At 37.5% G+C, this 27,514-nt stretch overlaps 1 protein-coding gene across 4 annotated transcripts in view; it reads left to right on the top strand.

Annotated features, from left to right (window-relative positions):
• CDK14 (cyclin dependent kinase 14) overlaps positions 1-27,514 on the top strand; it is a 548,800-nt gene that overhangs the window by 163,553 nt on the left and 357,733 nt on the right. For all 4 annotated transcript variants that reach the window (XM_035020525.1, XM_035020522.1, XM_035020524.1 and 1 more), the window contains exon 5: positions 18,740-18,819. In XM_035020525.1, the coding sequence (XP_034876416.1) occupies positions 18,740-18,819 (80 nt within the window). The remainder of the gene's footprint in view (positions 1-18,739; positions 18,820-27,514) is intronic.

The raw sequence follows: 27,514 nt of genomic DNA on the forward strand, positions 1-27,514 counted from the left end.
TTTCAGACAAGGTTTTCCATTTCATTGCTGCCTTCTCTGTGTGGACATCGGCCTGAGATTCAGTGGCACCCATTGTCTCTTACTACTTTTTCTTCGACTCCTGTGACACACAGAACTCCTGATTTACCGGCATGTTTACAACCCTTTTGTCCTTCTCATAAATAATGGAGGAACTAATATTATAGTAAGAGCAGTACCTTAACAAAATAATTCTTTCAAATAGGTTTTTGAGTAAATCAGGAACTCAGCACCCTTGAGTCAGCCCTTCCCCCACCAAGTTATTCCCAGCCCTAGCTGTGAGTGCAGTTAAGCATTCAAAATGGAATTAAGAGGAGAAAATGATTCTGCTTGTTGTGTCCTTTGAGAGTCTTGCCAAATTTTCTGGCCCACTTTTCTTTGTTCTTTTTTGTCACTTCCTTATGTACTTGTGTCTAAGCAGGTACATTTATATTGTTTGTATGTATTTATTCACATAAACTTTCAGATGACTTGATTAAATTTTAAATCATTTTCATGATAGCTGGTGGGACCTGAGCTAATTTACCATTGACCCATATGTTAATAAAAGGACTTGTTTAATTAATAAGAGCTGGAGAGAATATCTGTATTGAAGGTTATTTTGTCTAATAAATATGGTTAGGTGAATGATGCTTCATGACAAATGCAATTTTTGAAGCTGACATGGCCAGATCTCTACCTAGGGACAATGCTAGTAGCCACTTATTTATTTATTTATTTATTTATTTATTTATTTATTTATTTATATTATTTTTAAATTTAATTTAAATTTATTATGTTATTATGTTATATTAGTCACCATACAATACATCATTAGTTTTTGATGATTCATTGTTTTCGTATAACACCCAGTGCTCCATGCAGAACGTGCCCTCTTTAATACCCATCACCAGGCTAACCCATCCTCCCACCCCCCTCCCCTCTAAAACCCTCAATTTGTTTCTCAGAATCCATAGTTTCTCATGGTTTGTCTCCCCCTCCGATTCCCCCCTTCTCCTAATGTCCTCCATGCTATTCCTTATGTTCCACAAATAAGTGAAACCATATGATATGATAATAGACTTTCTCTGCTTGACTTATTTCACTTAGCATAATCTCCTCCAGTTAGTAATCAGTCTGCAGAGTTATATTTCCCTTTCTACTTTTCAAAAACTTCCTCTTGTGTTGCATATATTTATATAATATACAAATATACATATATTCATGTATGTGTATATATGAAAAAGAAAATGCAGGTAGCAGAGATTGTCTTTGAAAGTTGGAGAGAGCAGAGTTGACAGGTTGAATGGTGGGCTGTAAGTTTATACTCCTGAGTAACAACATTGTTGCCCTGAAACCTTGGGTGTCTCAACTTCTCATCTGTCACTTTCTTATTCTACTTCAGAGCTGGAGCCATTCCATCTATCTAAAATGAGTAAATTTCCCTGTTTTCCCAAATATCCTTTATAATTCAATCATACTTTCCCTATAGTCGTTCAGAATGAGTGAGCTTTTATAGCATATGGGTTGGATGCTTCTCTGACATATGATTAATCATGCTTTCTCACCTTCTGAAATTCATAATCTGAGTCCAGTTGAATAAATAGTGGCCTGGATTTTAAGATCATAGTAAAAAGAAGAAAATAAGGGGTGTGTTTTCTTTAAAAACCAAGAAAAAAGAATAAAAACTAAGAATAAGGTGATTCTATGTGTTATAACCAAAGATGTTTATCTACCATGGACACGGGACATTAGTTTTATAGTGTTTATTTTTTATAGTAAGTTTTATATTACTACATATGTGGCTGTAGGTACTATATGTATCGCTATATGTATGGTTATATATACACACAAAGACACATGTATATATATGTGTGTGTGTATAACTATATTCCATTTTTAAACATGGAACATGTATAAAATAAATCTTAGGAAAAAAGAGGAAAATGGTAAATAATTACAAAGTGACTATTTTATTTGCAAGTATTTGACATAGAAAGATTTAGATATATGTATTCAATTTACCCAATGTACAGATATATTACCTTTTTTCTGTTTACTTATTATAAGATAGCATATTACACCAGCTAAAGTCTTATTTGTTTTCTGGGCCAGGATTTGTATGTAAGGTGCTGTCATGGGAGAGAGTTCCTCAGCTGGGTGACTACTGATGATTTCCCATCTGCTGCAGTTGGAAGAAGAGTCATGACATTTGTCTCCATTCCTTCTTTTAGGCGAAAATCTGAGTGAATGTCTAATTATTTTTCAGTATATGTTGCCTCTGAAGTCAGAGACTTTATCCTCCAACAATCATTTTGAACTTAAATGAAAAGCACATTGGAAAGCTTTCTGTTAATGTCTGAAAAGATTCACACACACAAAGGAGAGACATTTAGGAAAGCTGACTTTCGTGAATTCTTAGTTATAGAAATTATTCTATCAGGGAAAGCAGATGGGATCTGCCCTATCTGAAGCTGTGTGCTAGTTTAGCCCTTGTTGGAAGTAGTTGACTTCATTCATTCCTGTGTGCAGTATTTACTGAAGCCAGACTTCGCAAAAGCCATGTAGTACAAGGAAAAGCTATAGAATGTGGTTTCTCCTCAAAGTGGCTAAATTATGTTGTCTCACTGGACAAAAATTAGAGTTCTTATTGGAAGCTAGATTTGGTGCCTGAGACTTGACATCACTGAATAGCCTTTTGTTTAAGATCTTGTCAGTTTTCCTTACTTTGTAGCACTAAACCTGGCAAAAAGATTCCTCTTTAGAAAAGGGATGCTAATGTCTTGTTTGATGGTGATAAACTCATGTTACTGCTTAGAAAGCCCTGCAAGTTAGCACAGGTGGATTTAACTGGTTGTGTATTTGGCTTTCTTTGTCTTTACAATAAAGACTTACCACCAAATATTTTATGGTATGTACACATGGATACAGTTTAAATCCTGGACATTTATTAATTTTTAGTATGTTTTAATGTTAATCTGTATTTATAAATATATTAATTTTATAGCCTGTTTTTTCTCCTTTTAATTTAATTTAATTTAATTATGTTACGTTAGTCACCATACATTACATCATTAGTTTTTGATTCATTGTTTGCATATAACACCCAGTGCTCCATGCAGTACGTGCCCTCCTTAATACCCATCACTGGGCTATCCCATCCCCCCACCCCACTCCCCTCTAGAACCCTGTTTGTTTCTCAGAGTCCATAGTCTCTTATGGTTTATAGTCTGTTTTATCTATATATCATGAAGTACATTTAGTAGACTTATAAGCTCAGTTAACTTACCTTTATTGGTTGGGAATGTATATTTAACTAAGAGATGGACATTGTTGATATGTTAGCTTTTACTTCATTCAGAGCTCTACCCTAAAAAAAGTGTTAGCAGGTAATAAATATATTGATGTCTCGCAAGATCAGAGGTCTAATTACTTTACTGGATCAATACTGTGGTGGACTAGAGGCGTCCAGATCCCTCTTGAGTCTACTATTTATGCTCTTCTGATTCCCTCGTTTTTACTCTCTGTACTTTGAAGCGGGCCTCCCCACCTCTTTCTGCATCTTTGTTTATAGATTCCTCTGTGTAAATGGCTTACTTTTCCTTTCACATGCCCATGGCCTATCCCATCTTTAAGGTCCAACTCAAGTCCCACTCATACTGTGAGATTTTTCCTGGCTTCTTGATTAAACTTTAGTTATGTCCTTGATTAAACTTTAGTTATGCTCCTTTAAGTCCTCTTCCTGACTAGGCCCTGACTTTGCCTGCCACAATCCATCCTCCGTCCCCCACCCCTCCCGGGCCCAGCAACCCCCTGTCCTTGCCAGGCCTTCTTAGCCTAGTTTTAGCAAGATTCCTGCCATTTAGAGAAAATCTCCCCACCCTTGCTATATGGTTGCTCTGGCCTGCCCTTAGCCAGGATCCTGTTAGATCAGGTTAGCAGAAACTACCCCTACCCTTGATGTCACTTCTTAGTAATTTTCCATCCATCCGTGAATGACCCCCTAACCTCTCTGTGGCTCTAAATCCCCACTGTTCTTGTATATTCAGAGTTGAGCCCTGTCTCTCTCTCCCCTATTATAATAGTCTTGAATAAAGCTTTACTATTTAAACAGGTGTCAGAATAATTTTTTTCTTTTTTTCATGATTTAGTTACTGCCTTGCTTTCTATGTCCTTTATTTCCTCATATGTATGTAACTTATATTCATATGTATGTCATGTACTCTTATGCATATATGTGTTCTTCAGTACCTATCACAATGCTATTAATACATACTCAACTATAAACATTAACTATGTAACGATTGGGGAAAGTGTTTAGGGATGCTGTGACCACACTCTTTAAGTGTGCTGAGAAGACTTTGACAGATGGCCCTTGGGAGTAGAGATTTGTAGTCAGGACATAGGAAGTTCTTTCTTCAAATGCACATTTGATTGCCATAGGTCTTAGTTCTTCCAAATCTAAAGTCACATATCTGGGCTCATAGAGTAAAATCTTCTAGCGTATCTGTCCTGGAGGTGATTTGATTTGTTGCTTTCCATCACTAGGTATGAAGCGGTTCCATTACCCTAAATTCCAGCCAGGCCAACTCAAGGAACTGTGCCCCATATAGGTCCTGCCCCCACGTGGCTGTCAGGCCCATACTTGCTTCCTCTGTCAGGTGTTTCTTGCTTGACTAGTGGGGTTGCTTTGATCAATATACCAAAATGAAAGTCATGAAAATTTATGAAAGAAAGAAGTACTGGGGCCATTTTCCTTAAAAGGAAAGTATGAGCTTGTTTGAACTTGAGGCTTCCTGGATTTTATATCAGCTCATCCAGTAAAAAGATAGATTATTAAACCACAAAAAAAAAAGTAAGTGACCAAATATAAAAGCGGGATACCATTTAAAAAAAATATCCACCCACAGAAAGAAGTCTAGAAGATACACACACATGTTGAAAAATTTACCTCTGAATAATAGGATTATTTTGATATAATTTTTTTTCTGTGTTTGCCAACCATTTTGCCATAAACACATGTCACTTTTACAATTAAGATAAGACTTATTAATGCCCATTCCAAAACACATTGATCTATTTTAAGGTTTGTAAAAAATTATTAGAAAACACAAAGAATAATGACATTGCTTTGACAGTAAATAATTTGATCACAGGTGTCTGAAAAAAAAATACACTGATGTAAGCAGAGCGCCTCTGTTGAATGTAGGAGTAGTGCGAGAATATGGCTCACATACCTTTCTTCTGTGGTTCACGCTGTAATTATTGCTACCCCACAGAGAATTTATGAGTATGGGTTCTGAAGTCCGACCTGCTAAAAATTCTGCAACTGCCTCTTTTGGTTGTGTGATCTGGAACTGTGCCTTGGTTTTTGTTTTTTTTTTTTTTTAATAAAGTGGAGATGACGATAGTATCTATCACACAACTTTGTTATAGGGATTAAATGAGACATAAAATCCTTGGCCCAGGGCCTGTCACACTGTAGGTGCTTTAACAATAGTGATTAAATGCAAGTGCTATTTTTGATTTAAAAGACACCTATTGTAATTTTAAACCTATTGGCTGTATGTAAGACCATTTGATTCCAAATCAGGGTAATTTGTACTCTGGCTCTAGTGCTAGGTTTTGGAAGTAATACTAAGCATAGATCTTATTATATCAATTCTACATAATTTTTATAAAGTCCTTATCTAATCAGCTCATTAGTAAAACATGAATTAATACAAAGCCTGAGCCTCACCATGTGTAGGTGGATTGTTTTCAACTTTATGTTTAATTGAGTCATTTTTTGCATTGGCACCTTGCTTGCCTTTACAGCAGTCCATTATAGTACCCCTTTTATTTTTAGGAGAGTAATAATAGTCTTTAGATTTAGTAATTAATGATGCCTAAGCATTGTTCTCCAATCCTTTTTGTCATAAAAGACTTCATTCAAACTAGATAAATTTGGCTTTGCTTGATATTGTTTTAGAAAATTTCATTTCAAATGTATTTAACAGTGACACATTTTCTATAATTATGACAGTAGTCCAATTTAATGAAGAAAATAAAAATCACTCATAATCCTCTTGACTTGATAGAAATCTTTGTCCTTTAACCAAGCTACTCTGTATTTATAATAATTATCTTTGTTGGTTGTCCATGGGCCTTTGCTGCCAACCCAAAAAAAGAATATAACCAGGTTGCTATCCTGGTTGTTACATAAACTGGATGGGTGTGTGTGCGTATGTGCTTGTGTGTGTGCGTGTGTGTGTGTGTGTGTGTGTTTGTGTCTTTATTAGAATGGGTAGAAAACAGTCTGAACTCTGAATACCCCTGCCTAATGGCTCTCCAGGGCTGCTTTAATTGTTTTATCCTGCTGTTCCAAACTTCACTTAATTTTGTATGGCTATGTTTGAATGGAAAATGCAAGATCTCTGTGATTAACACTACTTGGCAACGAGTATTTGGGGATTCCTTAAAGCCTTGTGGTGAATCAGTGATGTGCTTTTTGGTGCATCTCATTTAACTTTTTTGGAGGTGCTTTTTTCCTGCGAGTGGAGGCCTGACTTCTCTCTTACGATGATGAACATGTGTGCCTCAACTAGAGAATGGGGACCATTTCTGACTCTGTTAGCGAAATGGGAACATCATGGTTTAAACATATCTTTGCACTGAGAAAGCTTGAGATGTTCTAAGGTGGAGCAGCAGACTTTATTCTCTTCTTTAATCCCAGCTTATGTAATGGCTCAGGCTGATTGTGATGCTGTAGTTAGACTTAAAAAAAAAAAAAATGAATGAGTGAATTTTATTTTTATATTTAGATACAGTATGAGATATAGTATGTAAGCATTAGCTAGAAAATAATAAGTAATCCAAGATAGGGAAAAATGATATCATCATCAAAAAGTATATTCATTTCTTTTCTGCTTTTTTGAAGCATTTTCTATGGGAAAAAAGCTTCTGAAGATAAAAATCTATTTGAAGTGGCAACTTGACCTCAGAAAGAGAAAATTTGATTTCTCTAGAAATGTAAAATGCTGCCTTTTCAAAGACCGCAGTAATATGCTTCCCCAGACAAGTGTGCTTGAAAGTGGGACTAAGGAAAAACAGGGAAAAACCCAACTTCTTTTTTTTCTTGACCTTCACACCGTCCCTTCGTTCTTAGGTTTCAGTGCATATGGGCACCTTTGGGTGTTGTATGTTTAGGGACATAAATTGTATGTTGTAGAGAAAAATTTGTAGAAATATTTATTTATTTATTTAAGATTTTATTTATTTGATGCAGAGAGACACAGCGAAAGAGGGAACACAAGCAGAGGGAGTGGGAGAGGGAGAAGCAGGCTTCCCGTGGAGCAGGGAGCCCGATGCGGGGCTCGATCCCAGGACCCTGGGATCATGACCTGAGCCGAAGGCAGACGCTTAATGACTGAGCCACTCAGGCGCGCCATTGTAGAAATATTTAACACAGTGAATTTCAAATCTCACTATGTGTGAAAAATCAATTTCTAAAAACTCAAACTACATTTTACTTATTTTTAATGAAACCCTCCCATCTCATTAAATAAACATGCCCTCTCTAGTAATTTCAGGAATATGTGTAACCAACTACCTTTACATTTGTAGGTGTCCTGGGTATCTTTTCTGTGCTTTGTGCCTTTTTTTGATATTTGAACAATTCTTCCATTCCTTGTCTTTGATTCCTTTGCCTTACTTTTTTTTTTTTTTTTAAAGCAACTTATCTTTGTTTATCTTGCATTTTAGTTGCTTGATATGGTCTTATTTCTTCTCTGGCTGGTAATCTCCTCAGAGGCTGTATGTATGGGACTTTTGCTCTATCCAAAAATGGTTCCTTGCGTCTGGAGGTATTCCAGAAGAATACCAAGAAGTGTCCAGTCCATTGCCCTAAAAATCTGGAAGATTAATATAAAAACGGATGGTAAAAGTCTCTCAAAACAAAACCAACACAGACCAGATAACCACAATACAATGCAGCTCAGTGAGAGAAGGAGAGGAAGCATCAGAAGCCCAGGAAAGGCTAAGGTTTGAAGTTGATACACAGAAAATGCCACTGGGGTAGAAAGGTGCTAGAGAATAAGTGCAGTTACTCCCCTCTGTTTTGCTTACATCACTGCTACCAAGGCGAGTGAGCTTCTGGAACCAAAACACAGAACAAATATAAGAGTGAATTAAATTATCAAATGTCTTGGGAAGTTTGAGAGTACTATGGTTCTCTAAGGAGTTCTGGTTTAAGACTTAATATGATTGTTTAACTGAATTTTAAAGAAATTAGGGTTGAGATTGTCCCATCCCTGTCAGTCATCCTTGAGGAACTATGAAAAATTGGCGAGGCATTAGTAGCCTTGAGAGGTCCACATAGTCATAGAAGACGGATTCTCTGAACCAGATCCAGGGGAAATGGTGTGACCGACCTTCTTTCTGCATGCCCTTCTCATTCCCTCTCCCCAACAGAACATTTTAGGACAGATTATCACGCAGATGATTTCTGAGTAGTTAGAAAACAAAATAGTGATCTAAGAGTTCATAAATATTATCCCTAGACAACCTTAATTCCTTTTTCTGATCAGATTGTTAAGCTAGTAGACCAGTAGAACCCTGTAGATACTGTATATTTGTTTGTTTTTCAGATGGGTAACAGTTCGTTTATGTTCTGATAGGTAAGAGAGTGATAGGCAGTTGAGTGCTATGCTGTTGCTGGTGGTGGGTTTACAACAGGCTGATTAAGGATCCCTAAGAGTAGTAGGGTTTCTTGTACCTCCTTTACATGATAAGAGGTTGACTCATTTGTTCACCACTGAGCCCTAATTATGTGTCAGATGCAAATTTTCTAGTACGGTCCAGTGGTAGAGGTAGATGGTCAGTGTCATGGTCTGAGAAGGAGGGGCCACGGAAACAAAGGACTAGATTGGAGAGGTTGAAAGTGAAAAGAAGAGGGAGGAGAGAGAAAAAGAAAGAAAGGACATTTAATGAAGCCAGGTCCCCAGAAAGCTGGATGGGGTAGGGGTCAAGAGTGTGGTGTCAAAGGGCACTGTCTTGGACCTCTTCCTGTTCAGTGTTTTCATTCCTACCTCAGATTAGGACACAGAGAAGGGTGGGTAGCCAATGCCCATCAAAAACAGGATTGCAATTTGGAACATACATGAGGGGCATGAGCAGTTGGTTGGTGCTGACAAGTTGGAATTTTATTAGGGATAAATCAAACTCCTGAAGTTATGTTTAAAAAGTGAATTATTAGGCATAGGGCAAGTTAGAAATGGTGCGATTTCAGGGCCCCTAAAGAAAACTCAGGGGTTTTCGTTGTTGGTAAGATTAGTTTGAGTTTACAGTATTTTGTGACTATCACAGTTTAAAACATGCTTAGGCCAAAGTAGTACAAGTTCGGTTTCTGGAATGGGGCAGAGTACTATCCCAGTCCACTCAATGCTTTTCAGACCACATCTGGTAGTATGTCCACCTTGGCAACCACATTTCAAAAGGGGCTAATCAGCTGGGACTTCTCAAAAGCTTGCAACTAAGACTGAGGGCTAGTTAACTATTTCAAATAGTTACTACTATTACTTTTGGATGTTTATTGTAGAAAAGGAGACTTGGATGTGTTCCAGACCAGACAAAGGAAGAGAGGCAATGAGAAGTTGATGTAAGAACCTAAAGGCTTAACAGACTGGTTCTCAACACCCCAGGGTGTTTTAAAAAATACAAATGCTTAGGACCCCACCCTACCGCCAATTAAATCAGGAGTGCGGCCAGGCCAAGATATGTTTTAAAGCTGCCCAGTTGATTCTACTGTGCAGCCAGCACCTTAATCTTCCATGCATCTGCAGAGGCTGGCCCCAGCCCCCTCCATGCCTTGTCTAATGCTCAGGGGCAGCCACAACAGCAGCCCCTGTCCCACCTGCTTCCAAGAGACCGTCAGGATGGAATCTCTTCTGCTCATCACTGTTTACCATGGGCACCACCCAAGGGATAAACTCCCGGATCATCTGCTGTCTCTCTGACCTCACCCCCCTACTTCTCACTATATCTTTTACACTGTCCTTTCCTGTCCTTCAGGATCTTCCTGTGTCTTCTAGATCTAGAACATCATCCTCTGATCAACAAATACAATCTCTACCTCTCTCTGAATTTTTTCTTAACTTCTGCTTTAACAGAAAACTGGCTCTCTCTTGAAGTTATTACTTCTCTTGAAGTCCTCCAAATGACTCACAGGTTTTTATGTCTAGCCTAGGTTTTTGTACTGAGATCCAGATCCACAAATACCAGTGCTTACTATGTGTCTCCACTGGGGATGCTCCCAGACTAAGATCCTCCGAAACAGGACTCTACAACTCTGTCTGAATCTCCTCTTCTTTAGTTTCCCTTGATTCAGTTAAGTGGTACCTGCATCCACCCAACACTGAAGTCAGAACCTTTGGAATCATCTTTTACAACATTCCCTGTGCCCAATCCAATTTATCCTGACAGGTTGTTGATTGTGTCTTCAGAATGTCCTTTTCCTTTTTCCCATTCCTCTTACCAAACACTGTATTTGTGCAGCTGCCATCTTTCCCTGGGACCACTGCAACAGTTTCCTGCCCTCCCTTCCTATTCCCACTGGTGTGCTCCTTCAAGCCATTCTCTACCATAGTGGGTGAGCTGCAGACACATAATTTAATCATAGCATTTTCTTTCTTTAGATCCCCAGTGTTTTCCTTTCCTTTCCTTTCCTTTCCTTTCGTTTCCTTTCGTTTCGTTTCCTTTCGTTTCCTTTCGTTTCTTTTCCTTTCCTGTCCTTTCATTTTCTTTCGTTTCGTTTCGTTTCGTTTCGTTTCCTTTCCTTTCCTTTCCTTTTCTTTTCTTTTTGTTTCTTTTCCTTTCGTTTTGTTTCCTTTCGTTTCGTTTCGTTTCCTTTCCTTTCCTCTTTCCTTTCCTTTCCTTTCCTTTCCTCTTTCCTTTCCTTTCCTTTCTCCTTTCTTTTCCTTTCCTTTCCTTTCCTTTCTTCTCTCCTTTCCTTTCCTTTCCTCTCCTTTCCTTTCCTCTTTCCTTTCCTTTCCTTTCCCCTTTCCTTTCGTTTCCTTTCGTTTCTTTTCCTTTCCTTTCCTCTTTCCTTTCCTTTCCTTTCTCCTTTCTTTTCCTTTCCTTTCCTTTCTCCTTTCCTTTCCTTTCCTTTCCTCTTTCCTTTCCTTTCCTTTCCCCTTTCCTTTCGTTTCCTTTCGTTTCCTTTCCTTTCCTTTCCTCTTTCCTTTCCTTTCCTTTCTCCTTTCCTTTCCTTTCTCCTTTCCTTTCCTCTTTCCTTTCCTTTCCTCTCCTTTCCTTTCCTCTTTCCTTTCCTTTCCTCTTTCCTTTCCTTTCTCCTTTCCTTTCCTTTCTCCTTTCCTTTCCTCGTTCCTTTCCTTTCCTTTCCTTTCCTCTTTCCTTTCCTTTCCTTTCCTTTCTCCTTTCCTTTCCTTTCCTTTCTTCTCTCCTTTCCTTTCCTTTCCTTTCCCTTCCTTTCCTTTCCTTTCCTTTCCTCTCCTTTCCTTTCCTTTCCTTTCCTTTCCTCTTTCCTTTCCTCTTTCCTTTCCTCTCCTTTCCTTTCCTTTCCTTTCCTTTCCTTTCCTTTCCTTTCCTTTCCTTTCCTTTCCTTTCCTCTTTCCTTTCCTTTCCTCTTTCCTTTCCTTTCCCCTTTCCTTTCCTCTTTCCTTTCCCCTTTCCCTTCCCCTTCCCCTTCCTCTCCCCCTCCCCTGTCCCCTTCCCCTCCCCCTTCCCCTTTCCCTTCCCTTTCCTTTCCATCTTTCCCTCTTAAGGACCTCCATGATCTGGTTCTTCCATTTCTCTTTCCAGGTGCCTTCCTAACTCTCCATCCCCCCCACCCCCAACAGCAAGAAACTCCAGTCATTCTTTCCTTCTTATATTTTTGTTTAACACATAGTGTTCTCTGCCTCTGAGATTTTGTACAGTTGTTCCATCTACCTGGTTGTTCCAATCGCTTAATCTATGGGTTCTTTCCCTTTTTTGCCTTGAAATTTATTTGTTGAAGAGACAAGCTTCATTTTTCCTATAGAATTTCCTATATTCTAGATTTTCTCATTGTATCCCAATAGTATCATTTAACTTGTTACCTTATCTCCTTAATTAAGTAGTTAGAGTGAAACTTGGTCAGATTTGGGTTGGGTTTATTCCATAGGAGGGGATGCCTGCTTCCATCAGGAGGTGCATAATATCTGATAGCCTCATTTTGTGATTTTAGCAACCATTAATAATCCATTAAGTGATTATGGTTAAGAATGGTGTTATTCAGATTCTGTCATTCCTTCTTCGTTTGTTATATGCAGTACATCTATAAATAGAAACTTCCATATATCAACTATCTCGTTAGAGTGAAGGACAGTGTATATGAAAGTATATGAAGAAGGAAGGTAAATGCTTGATATATTCTTTTCAACTGTTTTGAAACTAATGATATGGTTTTGTAGTACCCTCCAAATATGACTCCTGAGTTGGTTTTGTTTTGTTGCATTATAAACTTATTAAATTAAAAAAAAACTTATTGAATTAAATATGTTTGATAGCTTTCAATCACAGATATTAGTTTAGTGATGCTTAAATTTTTCCATCTTGGATGAGTGAGAACCTGTTTTTTCTCTTTGATACTTTATGCCTGTCTCCTTGGTGAGACCTAAGTGCAAGGATCATGTCTCTGTTGTTTGTCCTTTATGCCAAGCACAGAATCACTCTCTCTCAATTTGTTGATTTAGGGGCAGGATATTAAAACTTAATTATGGGACAGACTGTCTTATGAAAGAGCATTTAGTTAGTCTTTGTGGATTCAGAACTTGAATCAGAGAGTGGAAGTTACAGGAAGCAAATTTTGACTCAACATAAGAACCAAAAAACTTGGGGTAGTTTAGGGGAGTTGAGTTCCATCAAGTCTTTTGAGGGGCTGCTTTGTTCCAGGGAGTGAGAGGACAAGGATAAAAAACCAAATCAGTGAGGATCTTTTTGCTTGGAGCCTGAATGGTCATTGAGGTCACTTCTGCTTGCAAGGTAGTGACTCTCAAATCCTTTGTTGACAGATTTTATTTTTGGAAAGGTGCAGAGTTGGTTGGTTTAAAATTGTTGAAATGTAATTATTGTTTTCTTCCATGAACAATATATGTCACTCTAAATTTGGTTCAAAGTATCATGAGTTTGTACATTGGATGAAACATTGGCAATGATGAATTATGCGTTAGTAGCAATCATTTCTTTTATAAAAGGTTATAATTGTCCATTGAACAGACTTCTCATTGCATTAAATTCTCAGACTTTTTGCATTGTTAGTCACATTCTAATAAATAGCCATTATACTATTCTCTTTTTAATCTTTGGATTTTATTAGTCGTCTTCTCTCTGTATTGATAAAGATTAGCATGAAGTGTGATTACTGGCAACTTACTTTGAAATTCTAATTTATTTTTCCAGAATAAAATATAGTAAATAGCACTTTCAGGATATTGCAGAATTGCAAAGATTTCTCATTTACACCTGAATAAAAATTGAATTTAGATGGAGATAGCAAGACCAAGTGTTTAGTTAAGTTTTAAATTTTTGAAGTATGTATGTAATACAGTAAGTCAGCAATTTAGCCAGTGTCTTAAGAGGTAATTAATAAAAGAAGCACTATTAATAGTACCTTTAAAATATTTTAATACTTTTCTGAAAATTTAAAAATTCAGCCCAATATATCGTCCTTGATATACTCTAGTTTGCCATTGTCGCTTCCTCAGTAGTATCTACATTTCCTTCTATTGCTTCTAGACAAACACAGTAAGGAAGCAAGCATTGGATCTGTCTGCACTTGGTATTATTTCCTAGCAGTTTCTCTTGAGACAAAGTCATAATGGAAGAGAGGCAGAATATATTAAATTTTCCAGAGTATATTAAATTTCTTTTAGGTATATTGCCTTAATTTCCTGTGTAACCTCTAGATATAATTTCTTCTAGGTGTTAGCACATGGACACTGTTTTCAAAGATGACTTAGATAATATTTGTAATTTTGTTTTATTGTACTAAATTATCCTATTAATTTAAAGTAACTAATGGAATAGAAAACCTTTGGGCTTTCCTTTGAGAATTTTTGCTCATAAGGAAATTCTTTCTGTGCATCATCTTTTGAACCTGGAAATTTTACCCTAAAAGGGGCATTTTCCTTTGTAGGTTTCACAGATGTTGAATGGACAAATGCATGAAAAAATGAACAGGCTGTGTTCCTTGTTCAAAACTCCTAGATCTTGTTTTTCTCTCGCAAGAGAACTTTATTTTTTACAAACTTAGGGCATACAGAACTGCGGACAGAGTTTCTGAAGTTCATAGAGATTTGGATTTGTGGTTAGAACCAGTTTGAAAGCTGGACCCACTTGAACATGGCTCTGCCAGGACACCCAGTATCCCCATGTCTCTGTGTGTGGAAAGCTCTGTGCTTGGGCATTCCCCTGGCTCTTCCTCATCCTGCCTTTGACAGCTCTTTTGTGTGACCAGCGGACTGAAGGATGATTCATCCCTGGGTCTGAAGTCAGCTTGGCCAAGTGAGATGTTGAAAAATTAGAGAATAGTAAAGAATCTCTGAAATTAAAACAGCTCTTTAAATAGCTTAGGACAACTGGGTAAAACCTGGCAATACCTCCAATAGAATGTTCTGTAGTATTATTAACACAATTAAAAGTTTTTTTTTTACTATGTTAATCACCTGAATTAATGTCTTCATTGCCAATCAAGCCTTGATTGCCTTCTATTCATTAGCTTTTGATTTAATTAATGAGACTTGTTAAAGAGGAATCTTCAGTGTTTTCCTGTAAACAGCTCTCATTTATTGATTCAATTGGAATTTTGTAATTATTCTAAGGAACTTAAATCAATGTTTGAAGTGTATGTTTTGGAACTTCAATAAAATCGTTTAAACTACACAAGGTAGTTATTAGATATAATAACTTCTTTTCTGTGTGATTCTATGTCATTTTTATAGAATAACAGATATGTTCTTTTGATGTCTTTAACAAAATGACATTTCGTTAGAGTCAGTAACTTGGAATTTCAAGTATTTCAGTCTGTGCTAAAGTTTATAAAAACATATGCATCAAAGGTAGAACATTAGAAAATTGGTAATGTTATTTTTTCCCAAAGGTATTTTTTCCAAAAGTGGAGCAAGTGACTTAGCATTTTTTCCTAGGGCTTTAGAACTAAGGGTTCCAGTAGTTGGTGAGTGTCTAGACATGTAGAGAAAAACTAATTAAGAAAAGAGAAAGTCACAATGACTCTAAGGTTAAAGCAATTTGATAATCAATATGATTCCTAAGGGGAGACCACTAAAGTAGTTGAAGAAGAGGGAGATACTGATTAGTGGTCTAGACACAGATAATTAAAGGGTAGTGGGGGTTTTGAAACATGGCTGTTGGGTGCAGAAGGGTTAATTAACAAAGCATTCTATAAACTCTAAAACTTTAAGGAAATGAAAACTTGCCATATCCACATGTGTCAAATTCAAAGAGGTTACACATTTAATTTGAAAAAGGACAATAAATACTTAAGCCAAACATGAAAGAAGATACTGAAAACTTTATTAAATTTGAGATTTCTGAAACGTTTGAAAGCAGCAATTATTATACTTGAATCTTTTTTTTTTTAAAGATTTTATTTATTTATTAGAGAGAGGGAACATGCGCAAGCGAGAGCGCAAGCAGGGGGAGTGGGGGAGGGAGAAGCAGGCTTCCCGCGGAGCAGGGAGCCCGATGCGGGACTTGATCCCGGGACTCCAGGATCATGACCTGAGCCGAAGGCAGTCGCTTAACAACTGAGCCACCCAGGTGCCCCGGTCTCTGTATTTTTTTTTTTTTTAAGATTTTATTTATTTGACAGAGAGAGTCACAGCGAGAGAGGGAACACAAGCAGGGGGAGTGGGAGAGGGAGAAGCAGGCTTCCCGCCGAGCAGGGAGCCCGACACGGGGCTCGACCTCAGGACCCTGGGATCATGACCTGAGCCGAGGGCAGATGCTTAACCGACTGAGCCACCCAGGCGCCCCTAAACTTTATTCTTGAGTTATCTTTCAGGTATAAGAAAGGAATTATCAGTATATTAACATTATTAATTCAATAAATGTTTTTGAGAGCCTGCTCTATACCAAGCAGTTTTAGGCACTGGGCACATAACAGTTAACAAAACAGAAAGAGTTCCTTCACTCCCAGAGCTAATAGTCTAGCATAAATTTTAAGGAAATTTTTAGTGTTATGTAATATAATACATAAAACTCAATGTTTCTAGCGTTATGAGTATCATAACTATAAGAAATTAATGCTTGGAGTTTCAATTCGTGGAGAATGATGCTTCAGAATCAGAATTCCCTCAATCTACTTAAAGGTGTTCTACCTCTAGTGGCATTTAAAGAGTAAATGTTGGCTTAGTTGAAGGTTTCTCTCCTTTTAGTATATTATAGGGGAATGAATTATGCTTCATGGTCTGAGAGTGTTTTAAGTATATGACCTTTAAAAACACGAATTCCCTATATTCTAGAATTCAGTTCATGGTGCATATAAGTTAATGATCTCAAGGGAAGTAGAAAAGCTTTGTGGGAAGCAGGTTGTGTGTATTTTTTTATGGGTGAGGGGAAAATATCTGTAAATGTGGGGAAAGTTCCAAGCAGTTCCTGGAAGCAGTTACTGCCTCCTCTGGGGAGCCAGTGATGAGCTCAACTGGGCTGAGAAAAATCTGTGCAGATGTTAGCACTGACTGCATCCCAGCCTCAAGCCCCGCCAGAGACCACCCCCCACCCTTAGTCATAAAGGACAAAGTGAGAGCACAAGGTACAGTCTCCAGTGGAACTCCATGTGCATATCAATTTTTTGCCTGCACCTGGGTACCTAGAGCACAGTCAGGAGTGGAAAAATCAAGGTAATGTACTGAGGAGCGAAAGGATGCAGAACAGAAAAGCAGTTGGCCTGTCATTCCAGCTGAAAGACAAGGAAAAATACCTCCTAACCTTGAGAAGGGGGCACATTGTGGGGCTTTATAATCAGATGGCCTTATCCCATTAGGGTAACCAACAAAGTACTTCCACAGTTAGCGCAATGAGGAATGCCACTGGGATGGTTGGGCTGTGCTGAATTCCTTGGACTTTCAAGTTTTGTGTCTGTGGCAGTTTTTCGAGCAAAACCAGACCAATTGGATGCAGTTCTTAAAAAAGAGACATTCTCATTCTTTGTTTCAGACTCAGGCACTGGATTCTCTGGACCACATGAGTTCTTGTTTGCTGGTTCCATAAGCTCTGAAGATTTGTGGTTGTAATTTTTATCTATCAGATTGGCAGTCAGTGGTTGATAACATAGTAGAGGTGAAGGGGCTAACAGGAGCTCTTACATTTGTTCTGTAGGAAGTACAGGTTGGTACAACCTCCATGTAGGATAATTTCCCACTTTTCATCAGAATTAGAATTTAGATATGCACATACATTTCAAACTTGAAATGCCACTTTTAGGAATTTATCTTACAGATATTTTTTTTTACCTGAATGAAGTTACATGTCCAAGAATATTTATCGCCATCATTGTTGTAGTAGCCAAAAATTGGGGACATGCTAAACGACCATCTGTAGAAGACTGGGATTAAATGAAGTATATTACACGTATACAAAGGAGTACCCTGTGGTCTTTCAAAAGCAATAGAAAGTTTTCTCTATGAATTTATGAGGAAGTCACCAAATTTATTAAGGTAAAATACACAGTGTGCTTTGTCTAGCATACTACCATATATGTGTGTGTGTAAGTATATATGAACAATGGTAACCCGTGACCTCACAGGATGGGAGCTGGGTGGCTGAAGGAGCGTAGCAGAGAGACCTACTTTTCATCAAATGCCTTCTTGTACCTTTTACATTTGTAATGTGTGCTTGTTTTATCTATTCTTATTAACAAAGGATACTGTTGGGCCTAGTAAAGGTAAAGGAGAGCGTTCGCCTAGAAGACCGATGTAGATTGTCATGTTTTTGTTAACAGAATTGACTAGATAAAAAAGTTATCTGCCTAGTGCAATCTGACTTTTAATTAGAGCCGATACACATTTAGAATACGTCTGGAAGAACCATCTGCTTTGGATAAGTCCTGTGTAATCTTATAATAGTAAAGCATTCATAACTTTTATTTTGATGATATACTGACGTATCATAAGACACATTCAGACCAAGTATAATTTTAGAAGGCTCTAGTAAAAAAAAATAACGAGAAAGGGAGGAATGAGTGATATTGAGAGAGAGAAAGAAGAGGGAAGAGAGGAGAGAGGAAAGAAGTCTGAGTATCGAGTTTCTGACCTTGGGGATTGAATGACCTCAGCTTAAGACTGAAGATGAAGACATTTCAGCCAAGGACATGAGGAGCTATTGGAAAAACTAAGGGAAAGAGTTATTTTGATTTCATGATTTCTAATTAGTCTGAGAATGATTGATCAAGCGTGGTGATTTTGTTAAGCACTAGTTTCATTCTGGAAGGAACACAGAGGGAATCATAGAAAACTATGATTAGTTAAATCTTGGGACGAGGCGAGTGTGAATATTTAAAATGTGAATATTTAAATGTGAATATTTATAATGATGATATAAAATTCCCAACCTTGCTGAAATTAATCTTGTTGTGGTGGCATAATTGAGTCACTGACATTTTCAGTGCAAAAATGCATAAAATATAAACTGTAAGAAAATTAGAGCCGTAACGGGAACATATTCTCACGGATTCACTTCTCATCTTTTCTTCCGTTTCTGCCAGAGTAAATGGGAAGTTGGTAGCCCTGAAGGTGATCAGGCTGCAGGAAGAAGAAGGTACACCTTTTACAGCTATCAGGGAAGGTAGGCATTTTCTCGTTATCTTTGCTTTTGTGTTTGCATGATGCCTGTAGCTGTTTAAATATTACTCACCTCTCATATGCAGAGTTTGTAAATTATATGGTTATATCTCATTGGAAAGTGTAAACTGAAATTTAAAAATCAGTATCTCTTGCAATCATATCGAGTCATGTTAAATAAAATAAGACAATCCTGCTGTATACTCAGGTGTGGGGGAAAAAACCTGATGTGTATTGATGGTGAGACTAAAGCTGACTGAGGAATTTTATATGCTTGGTTTTGTTTGTAGGGTTTCTAAGGTACATATTAATCTAGCATTACTTTATATTCATGACTTTTAAGAAAAGTCCTTACACATACTGGGCTCATGCTATCTTGTTAGTCATTTGTATTTCTTCTTTCTTGATTTCTTTGTTCCTGTCCTTTACTATTTTTTCCGTTGGTCTTTCTTATTGACATTTAGATACTCTTTATATATTAGCATCATTTATCTTGTAATATTTTCTTTGGTCATTTTTCTAAAAATTTCTCTTACAATATAGTTTGTTACATACATGTTTTTAATTTTTATAGAATAAAATTGCTTTATATTTTATTTCTGCATAGTTTCTCTACTCCAAGAGAATAAAATATCTTTTTATTAGTGGGAACTTTTCAGTTCAGTTTCACAACTTTTAGTATTAATAGCTTTCCCTCCACTACATTTAAAAATTTTAGTGCCAATATAGTTAACAAAGTGTTATATTAGTTTCAGGTGTACAGCAATATAGTGATTCAGCAGTTTTGTACATTACTCAGTGCTCATCATGATAGGTGTATTTTTAATCCCCTTCACCTATTTCAGCCATCCCCCCACCCACCTCCCCTCAGGTAACGATCAGTTTGTTCTCTATAGTTAAGAGTGTTTCTTGGGTTGTTTTTTTTGTTTGTTTGTTTGTTTGTTTTTTCCCCTTAAATTCCACATACAGGTGAAATCATATGGTATCTGTCTTTCTCTGACTGACTTATTTCACTTAGCATGATACTCCCTCCACTACATTTTTAAAAGTACAGATTATCTTGACATAAGACTTCAGCTAATTTTTTGCACTGAAGGAACTGTAGCTGGCCCACCACAAGATAACTGTGAGTGATTTACTGCAATAATATCATTAAGGTATTGAGGAATTAAATGTAGTCTGTCCCTGGTCTGATTTGTTTCTCACAACCATCATTATGATTTACATTTGTTTTTGAGAGGCCTCCTTTCGGTTTTCACTTTCTCACCTCTCATTCTCCTTTTCGTACCACTTCCGTTTGGTTTCCATCATTCCTACTTAGCTGAAAATGTTGTTGTGAAGGCATCTTTATGAAATATTTGTTACATAAAGAGGGTGCTCCCGTCTGATGGGATTGGAAACCACTGGTTGAGATAGAGCAGTGGTTCTCATCGAGCTCTGGAGGGAGGCAAGGTGGAGTGCTCTTGAATTTGATTTTGCTAGACCCTGAGTGCTAGGGTGTAGGAAAGGGGCAAAGAGAGGCTGGGCCAAGAGAGAAGCAGGAGGAAATGAAACTGGGCAGCAGGCACGCTCCCTAACGTGTGGGGTATACACTGCAGTTTACCAGCCTGCCCTTGCTGTTCGTGCTAGCCTCGGTTCAAGGTTCAGAGCAAGTTTATAATGGTATTAGAGGATCCAGTTGTGACAGTTGGACTCATCAGTGCGAAGTTCAAGGGGAGAAACAAATGGAGCCAAACTGAAGTGGTGGTTGATCTGTTCATACTGCCTAGGTATGAGGCAAGGCCGTGGGGCACAAGGTAGGCCTGAGATCAACGTGGGAACGGGCCCTGGGAGGCAGTTGTGTCAGAGAACGCAGGCCTCTGTGGGTTGGGGAGCCTCTGAAGACTTTTGAACTGAGTGTATTAGGAAGATAAATCTGATATTAGGTATGATATAGATTAGATGAGGAGGAAGCTGGAAGCTGATAAATCGGTCATTCAAAGTCGTGCAGATTTGAAATTACGAGGACCTGGATTAATTAGAAAGCAGTGACAAAAAATGATTTGTAGAGAAAGAAATGCCAGAACAAGGTGAATTACTGGTTAGAGATTATTTGAGAGGGAAACATAAATGGTTTTGAGTTTGAGTGAGTAAAAACATGGTGCCAGAGGGAGAAATAATTTGTGTTGCTTTTAACACTTTGCAGTTTGAAAGGGCGGTTATCTACTGTAAACTTCACTTGAGCCCTTTGAAGGGATTTTGTATAGAGTTTATACTGTTTATAGAATCTGTGGTACGAGTATGGAATTGAGGCCTAGAGAGGTTAGTTGACTTGCCCAAGGTGTTGGATCTTGTACCTAGGCTTTCTTAGTTAGTACTCTGTGGAGTAGTAGATTTGAGTTTTGGACTTTCTGAGTTCATGATACGTCTATACGAAAATGTCTTTTTGGCGATGTGGGAGTAGATCTCATGAGAGTTTAGCATAAACAGTATATATTTAGCATGGTCCTTAACAAGCTGAATGAGTGTAAGATTTTTGTGGGAGAGGACTTTGAGCAAAAAACAGGGAGTTAAATTGGAAGGGAGTGTAATGAGGTGGAAAGCCCCGTGGATGTTAGAGTCTAGAAATCTGGGCTTCATTCTGGCTCTGTTTTTCATCACCTACCAGACAACATGAGGCAAGTCACCTATATTACTTTGCTAGGGCCACTGTAGCAAAGTACCATAGGACAAGTGGCTTAAATAACAGAAATTTACTGTGTCGTAGTTCTGGAGGCCAGAAGTCCGAGGTCAGGGTGTCGGGGTCCTGCTTCGGAGGGCCATGAAGGCAGGATCTGTTTCAAGCCTTGGCTTGTGGATGGCCATCTTTTCCCTGTGTGTTCAAATCATCTTCCCGCTACCTGTGTCCAATTTCCTTTTCTTATAAGGACACCAGTCATATTGGATTAGGGCCCACTCTAATGATCTCAGTTTAGCTTAATTACCTGTGAAAACCCCCTGTCTTCAAGTAGGGTCACATGCTGAGGTGCTGGGGTTAGGACTTCAACATGTGAATTTTGGGGGACACAATTCAGTCTCTAACACCACCTCATGGCTCTAGGCCTCTGTAACCCTGGTTGTGGAACATGGGAGTTGGTTTGTGCCATCTCTCAGGAACCATCTCCCTCTATGTTATTGTTTTGATTTCCCACGGGATCTTCAAACTCAGAGTTTTGAATACCCTGGAGAGCAGGGAAGGCTGCAAGAATTGTTGAGGCCTGGAGGAACAGATCACAAAATGACATTGTATTTTCCATTGAATAAAGTATTTTGAGGTTTCCTAATACAATCTGACTTCTCGGTGATTTTTAATGGAGATAACTGACCCAACAGTAAGAAGAGGAATTAAACTTTGGGTCAGTTTTGGTTATTTACTCCTCTCTTGCCTTCTTATTCCCTCCTCTCATAGTCTTATTTTTCTCATTTTTCTGCTCTGTATGTTTGAAAGCAAAAGCTAGCACAATTGCTCCCTTTTGCTGTGAATAATGATTCATGCAAAGTAACTCCTCTGTGTATCTGGTGGTAGAGTTTGAAATATTTAGAATGGGGGTGGGTGACGTTTGGGATATGTTCATTTTTGCATTTTTACATTTTTGCATCTTTACATTGATGAGGGTGTAGCATGGCTTGCTCAATTGAGACGAAGCACTTTAATTTGAGTTTGCCTCTTTTCTGCTATTTTGGTCAATTTCCTCATTCACAAAATGTCAACAGCAGGAGGATTTCAAAGGAGGAAAACAGAAAAGTAGTTTTCAAGTGGCAGCTTGCCACTTAGAAGCTTACCTGGGAATTTAGATTTTAACACATAATTTTCACTTAAAGTAGAACTACTTGTCAGCAACTCTAATCTTACCTGGATTTATGTCCAGAGATGGATTTTGAATTTTATCTCAGAGCTAGAGTGCTTACTGGCTTAATTCGGGTTCAGGTGCTTTGAGACTCATTCTATTTTTGATGGCAGCTTAGAGAAATTAAGCAGCAGTGCTATGGGCTAGCTATTCTCTTTTTTATTCTCATATGATATCTTCATAGATTCTGATGGTAAGGATAGAGTCAGGAGATACTGGCATGTTTTCAAAATGAGTAGATAAAGTTTCTTAGGATATCCCATCTTGTTTTTTTTTTTTAAGATTTTATTTATTTATTTGTTAGAGAGAGACCGAGAGAGACAGAGAACATAAGTGGGGGGAGGAGCAGAGGGAGAAGGACAAGTAGACTCTGCACTGAGCACCGATCCCAACACGGGGCTCGATCTCACGACCCTGAGATCATGACCTGAGCCAAAATCAAGAGTAGGACACTCAACCCGACTGAGTCACCCAGGTGCCCCAGGCTATCCCATCTTTATAAACAACTTCAAGATGTCTGATGTCTGTATTCTTGCTCTGTGATACTATATTCTAGATATTCAACAGTTTATTTGTTTGTTTGTTTTTGGCTAAGATTTGCCCAGAGAAAGAATAGAAAGGAACCAGTTATCATCTTTTGTGAATTTTTGAATACCTAATAGTTTTCTTAGGCAAGAGTTAAGAGAAATCTAGATACTGTAAAAGAGAACAGTTTTCTTTTAAAGATTTTATTTGTCAGAGAGAGAGAGAGCACGCACAAGCAAGGGGAATGGCAGGCAGAGGGAGAAGCAGACTCCCTGCTGAGCAAGGGACCCAATGTGGGGCTCAATCCCAGGACCCTGGGATCGTAACCTGAGCTGAAGGCAGACCCTTAACCAACTGAGCCACCCAGGCATCCCTCACCCTTCCACATGCAGATCTTTACTGAATCTCCCTATTTTCATTTCAGTTTATGCAGCTAGTTTAGAGGGACTAAAATATACTGAAGTACTTAGGGCATAAAATGATGAGGCTCTGTGAAACAGTGGGGGGAAAGAGGAGATGAATGTGTTTGGGAAGGACTTAAGAGGGATAGCTGGTAGGGCTTGGTGTTTGACTAGACATAGAGCTTGATAGAAATGGGATATTCAGAGTATTCCAGGATTTTTGGCATTCATGAATAGTTAGATAGTGAAGGCAATAATAAGAAAGGCACTACAGGGTAGGGGAGTTTATAGGAAGGGAAAGAGAGTAAGTTCAATCCCGATCATGTTAAGTTTGAGATCTGGCCTTCAGGTGGTAATTGTTTATGCAGTGGTGCAATTTAGATAACCCATCAGTTGTACCTAAATTGGGGACCTTACCCCACATTCCAAGTACATGATCTCATTTAGTCTTTCAACATTGTGAGAAAGGTTGATGTTATCTTCATTTTAGTAATTAAGAAGCTGAGATCTAAAGAGATTTTTGTCCAAAGTCTTACAAATAAGTGGCAAATTTGGGTCTTCTATCCAGTACCCAGGCCAATGCCTGACGCCTGATGGTCACTCAGTACATGTTGAGTGAGTGAGTAACAGAATAAGTGAGTGAAGAAACCCCAAATCCTTTAGTGTTATTCTACTATATTGCATCACTGTTGAGACAGAAGCCTCTATGATCAAAATTGTATGTGGATTCTTTTCAGGCTACTAAGCAGAGAGGTGAAGTTGGGAAATCGCCCTAGAGCAGTCGGAAAATGTTGAGTCTTGGTGAAGACTATGGCACTAGCTACATGAGCATAAGCGGGTCACTTAACATATTTAATCTTCAGTTTTTTCATCTTTGTTATGAAGGGGTTTGAACTATATGATCTTAAAGCCTTATGATTAAAATAATAGTATCAGCATGAATCATTACCTGGATAAAGGATCCTTAATTGTATCATCAGTGTGCTTCATACACACATGCTGTAATGTGGTGCACATTTATTGTGTTTAAAATATTTCTTTTAAACCCTCTAATAATAATCCTTTATGTCTGTCACTGAAAAAATTAACATGAATTGCTTCAGAGCATTTGACAATTGACAGACAAGTTTTTCTTTAAATGGAAGATAAAAAATCCATGAGTCTAGACTTTGATTTTAAGTAAGCTTATGTAGATTGCCAAAATTGTTATTCTTTGTAAGAATGAATAATTTGATGGACGTCTGCCAATTGATATCAACAAAAAATTTGCGAGCTATTAGATCATGTGACTTTGAAAACTGAAAATCATGTTTTCCTTTGCATGTCTTTAATTTTAAAGGATGAGGTTTTTTAATAAAGTAACTTATTTTTTGTCCCCTTTAAGTTTGTAAAAAATTTTATATTTTCTATTTTATTTGGAAATAGAGATTTCCAATTATATTTGGAAATATAAATGTAAATATTTTACTGGAACTATAAATTGAACTATGATACCTTTATGTTTAAAATATTTTTAGGGTTGTGCAACTAGTTCTAATCTGAAGGTGTTTATAATTGGCTAAAAATCTCCAAGGACTTTTTCAGTATCTACTATATGCTTATGTTTTAAAAATGCTATCTCATTTAATTCCTCCCAATATTCCTGTGTTATGTAGAGGTATGAATATCTCTGTATTATGAGGTGGTGATTGAGGCCTGGAGATAATAAATTGTCTTGTATCACACAATTTACTAGTAAACAGCTAAGTTAGGATTTTAACTGGGGTCTTTTAACTAAAGTGTTTGTTTCAAAGATGGTAATTTCTTCTCTTCAGAATTTCTAATCTAAAAAAGTTATGGGAGTCCATAATCTACATATAAACTGCTTGTCTTGGCATTATTATCATTGCTACTACAAGTTGCTGTATAAAAATTCCATCCAGGCACCTCTGTTACTTCTCAATATTTGAAGTTGTATTGTTGATCTATGTATGATCTATTGATAGAAATAGTCAAAGGATGACAAACAATGCACAGTAATTAATTCATGACCAATGTCTTGACGACTGACAGAATTTAGTGTCATTTATCTTCAAGCTCTAGATTAAGGTAAATTCTTTAATGTAAGGGAATAGTCAAGGACAATAGTAAACAAGGAGACTCTAATATTCATTAAAAAAATATATATGTCATGTATATTGGAAAGGAACTTGACAGTCTTAGAGGAGACGGATGAGCAAAAACATATTGAAGGAATAATTGCTGAAAACTTACTGAAATTGTTGAAAAATCGAATTAATCTATTAATTCAAGAAGATAAATGACCCCCATTAGGAGAAACATAAAGAGACCAAAACTTAACACCTGTCATAGACTAAGTTTGTCTCTGAAAGACAGAGACAAAGAGAAAATCTTGAAAGCAATAGGAGTAAAGCAACTCGTTACATTTAGGAGGAGAAAAAAAAAAAGTATGTTTAAGATCTAACCTGTTATCTAAACCATAGGCGGCAAGAGGCAATTGATATATTCAAAATGCTTAAAAACAAAACAAAACAACCTGTAAACCAAAAATTCCACATGTAACAAAAAATATCCTTCAGAAATGAAAGTTAAAGACATTTTTAAATCAGCCACAAATTAGGAGAAAATATTCTCAAAAAAAGATTTTTTTAAATTTTATTTTATTATGTTATGTTAATCACCATACATTACATCATTAGTTTTTGATGTAGTGTTCCATGATTCATTGTTTGCGTATAACACCCAGTGCTCCATTCAATACGTGCCCTCTTTAATACCCATCACCAGGCTAACCCATCCCCCCATCCCCTGCCCCTCTAGAACCCTCAGTCAACCAAAATATCTAAATTATATTAAAAAGGTCCCAAACTCAACAATTAGAAGACCTCCCCCAAATTTTTAAATGGGAAAGCAATTTGAGTATATATTTCACCAAGAAGACATATCAGTAGCTAATATAAGCCCATGAAGTGATGCTTGAAGTTGTTAGTCATGAACTAAATGAAAATTAACACCATAGTGAGATGTGACTGTATACCCAATACAATGACTATAATCAAAAAGACCAACAGTACCAGGTGTTGAAAAAGGATGTGGAGTAACTGGAACCTTCATACTTTGCTGGTGGGAATGTCAAGTGGTACAGCCACTTTGGAAAACCTTTAGCAGTTGTTAAAAGTTGAAAATGCAGTTACCATACAAACCAGCATTTCCACTCCTGAGTATCATATCATCTCCCCAGGAGAAAGGAAAACATACTTCTATGCAAAGACACGGACGTGAATGTTCCTAACATTACCATGCTGAATAGCCAAAATCAGGAAACAATCTAAATGTCTATCAGCTGTTGAATTGATAAACAAAATGTTGCATATCCATACAGCAATAAAAAGAAGCTAACTACTAATAACATGCTTCAACATGTTTGGACCTCGAACACATTATGCTTGGTTATATAAGCCTGGTTGTATATACATAAAATTTCCAGAAGGAGCCGATCTATGAAAACAGAAAACAGAGACCCATGGTTGCCTGGGGCTGGAGCTGGCAGCAGGGATTGGCTGTAAACTGTCACCCACCCTGGTGACATGAAATTGTTCCTGTGCTAGGTTGTTTTTATGATTTGACACATCTGAGTTGTAATGGCTGTAGAACTCTGTAGATTTACTTAAAGTCATTAAATTTTATACTTACAGTGGGTATATTTCATGGTTTATAAATTATACCTCAAATAAATTTTCTCCTAATTTTATTAAAATATATATAGGCTTAGCTAAAAATATACACTTAGCTAAAAATATGTTAACACTAGTGATCATTATTAATAATAAATTATTACATTGCAAAACCTAGAAAATCTGTCTCTTTTTTCCAGTTTCTCTAAACTTGTATTATTTTCATTATCAGA

This window comes from Mirounga leonina, unplaced genomic scaffold (assembly GCF_011800145.1).
Source record: "Mirounga leonina isolate KUSES-001 unplaced genomic scaffold, KU_Mleo_1.0 Mir_174, whole genome shotgun sequence".
NCBI classification, from domain to species: domain Eukaryota; kingdom Metazoa; phylum Chordata; class Mammalia; order Carnivora; family Phocidae; genus Mirounga; species Mirounga leonina.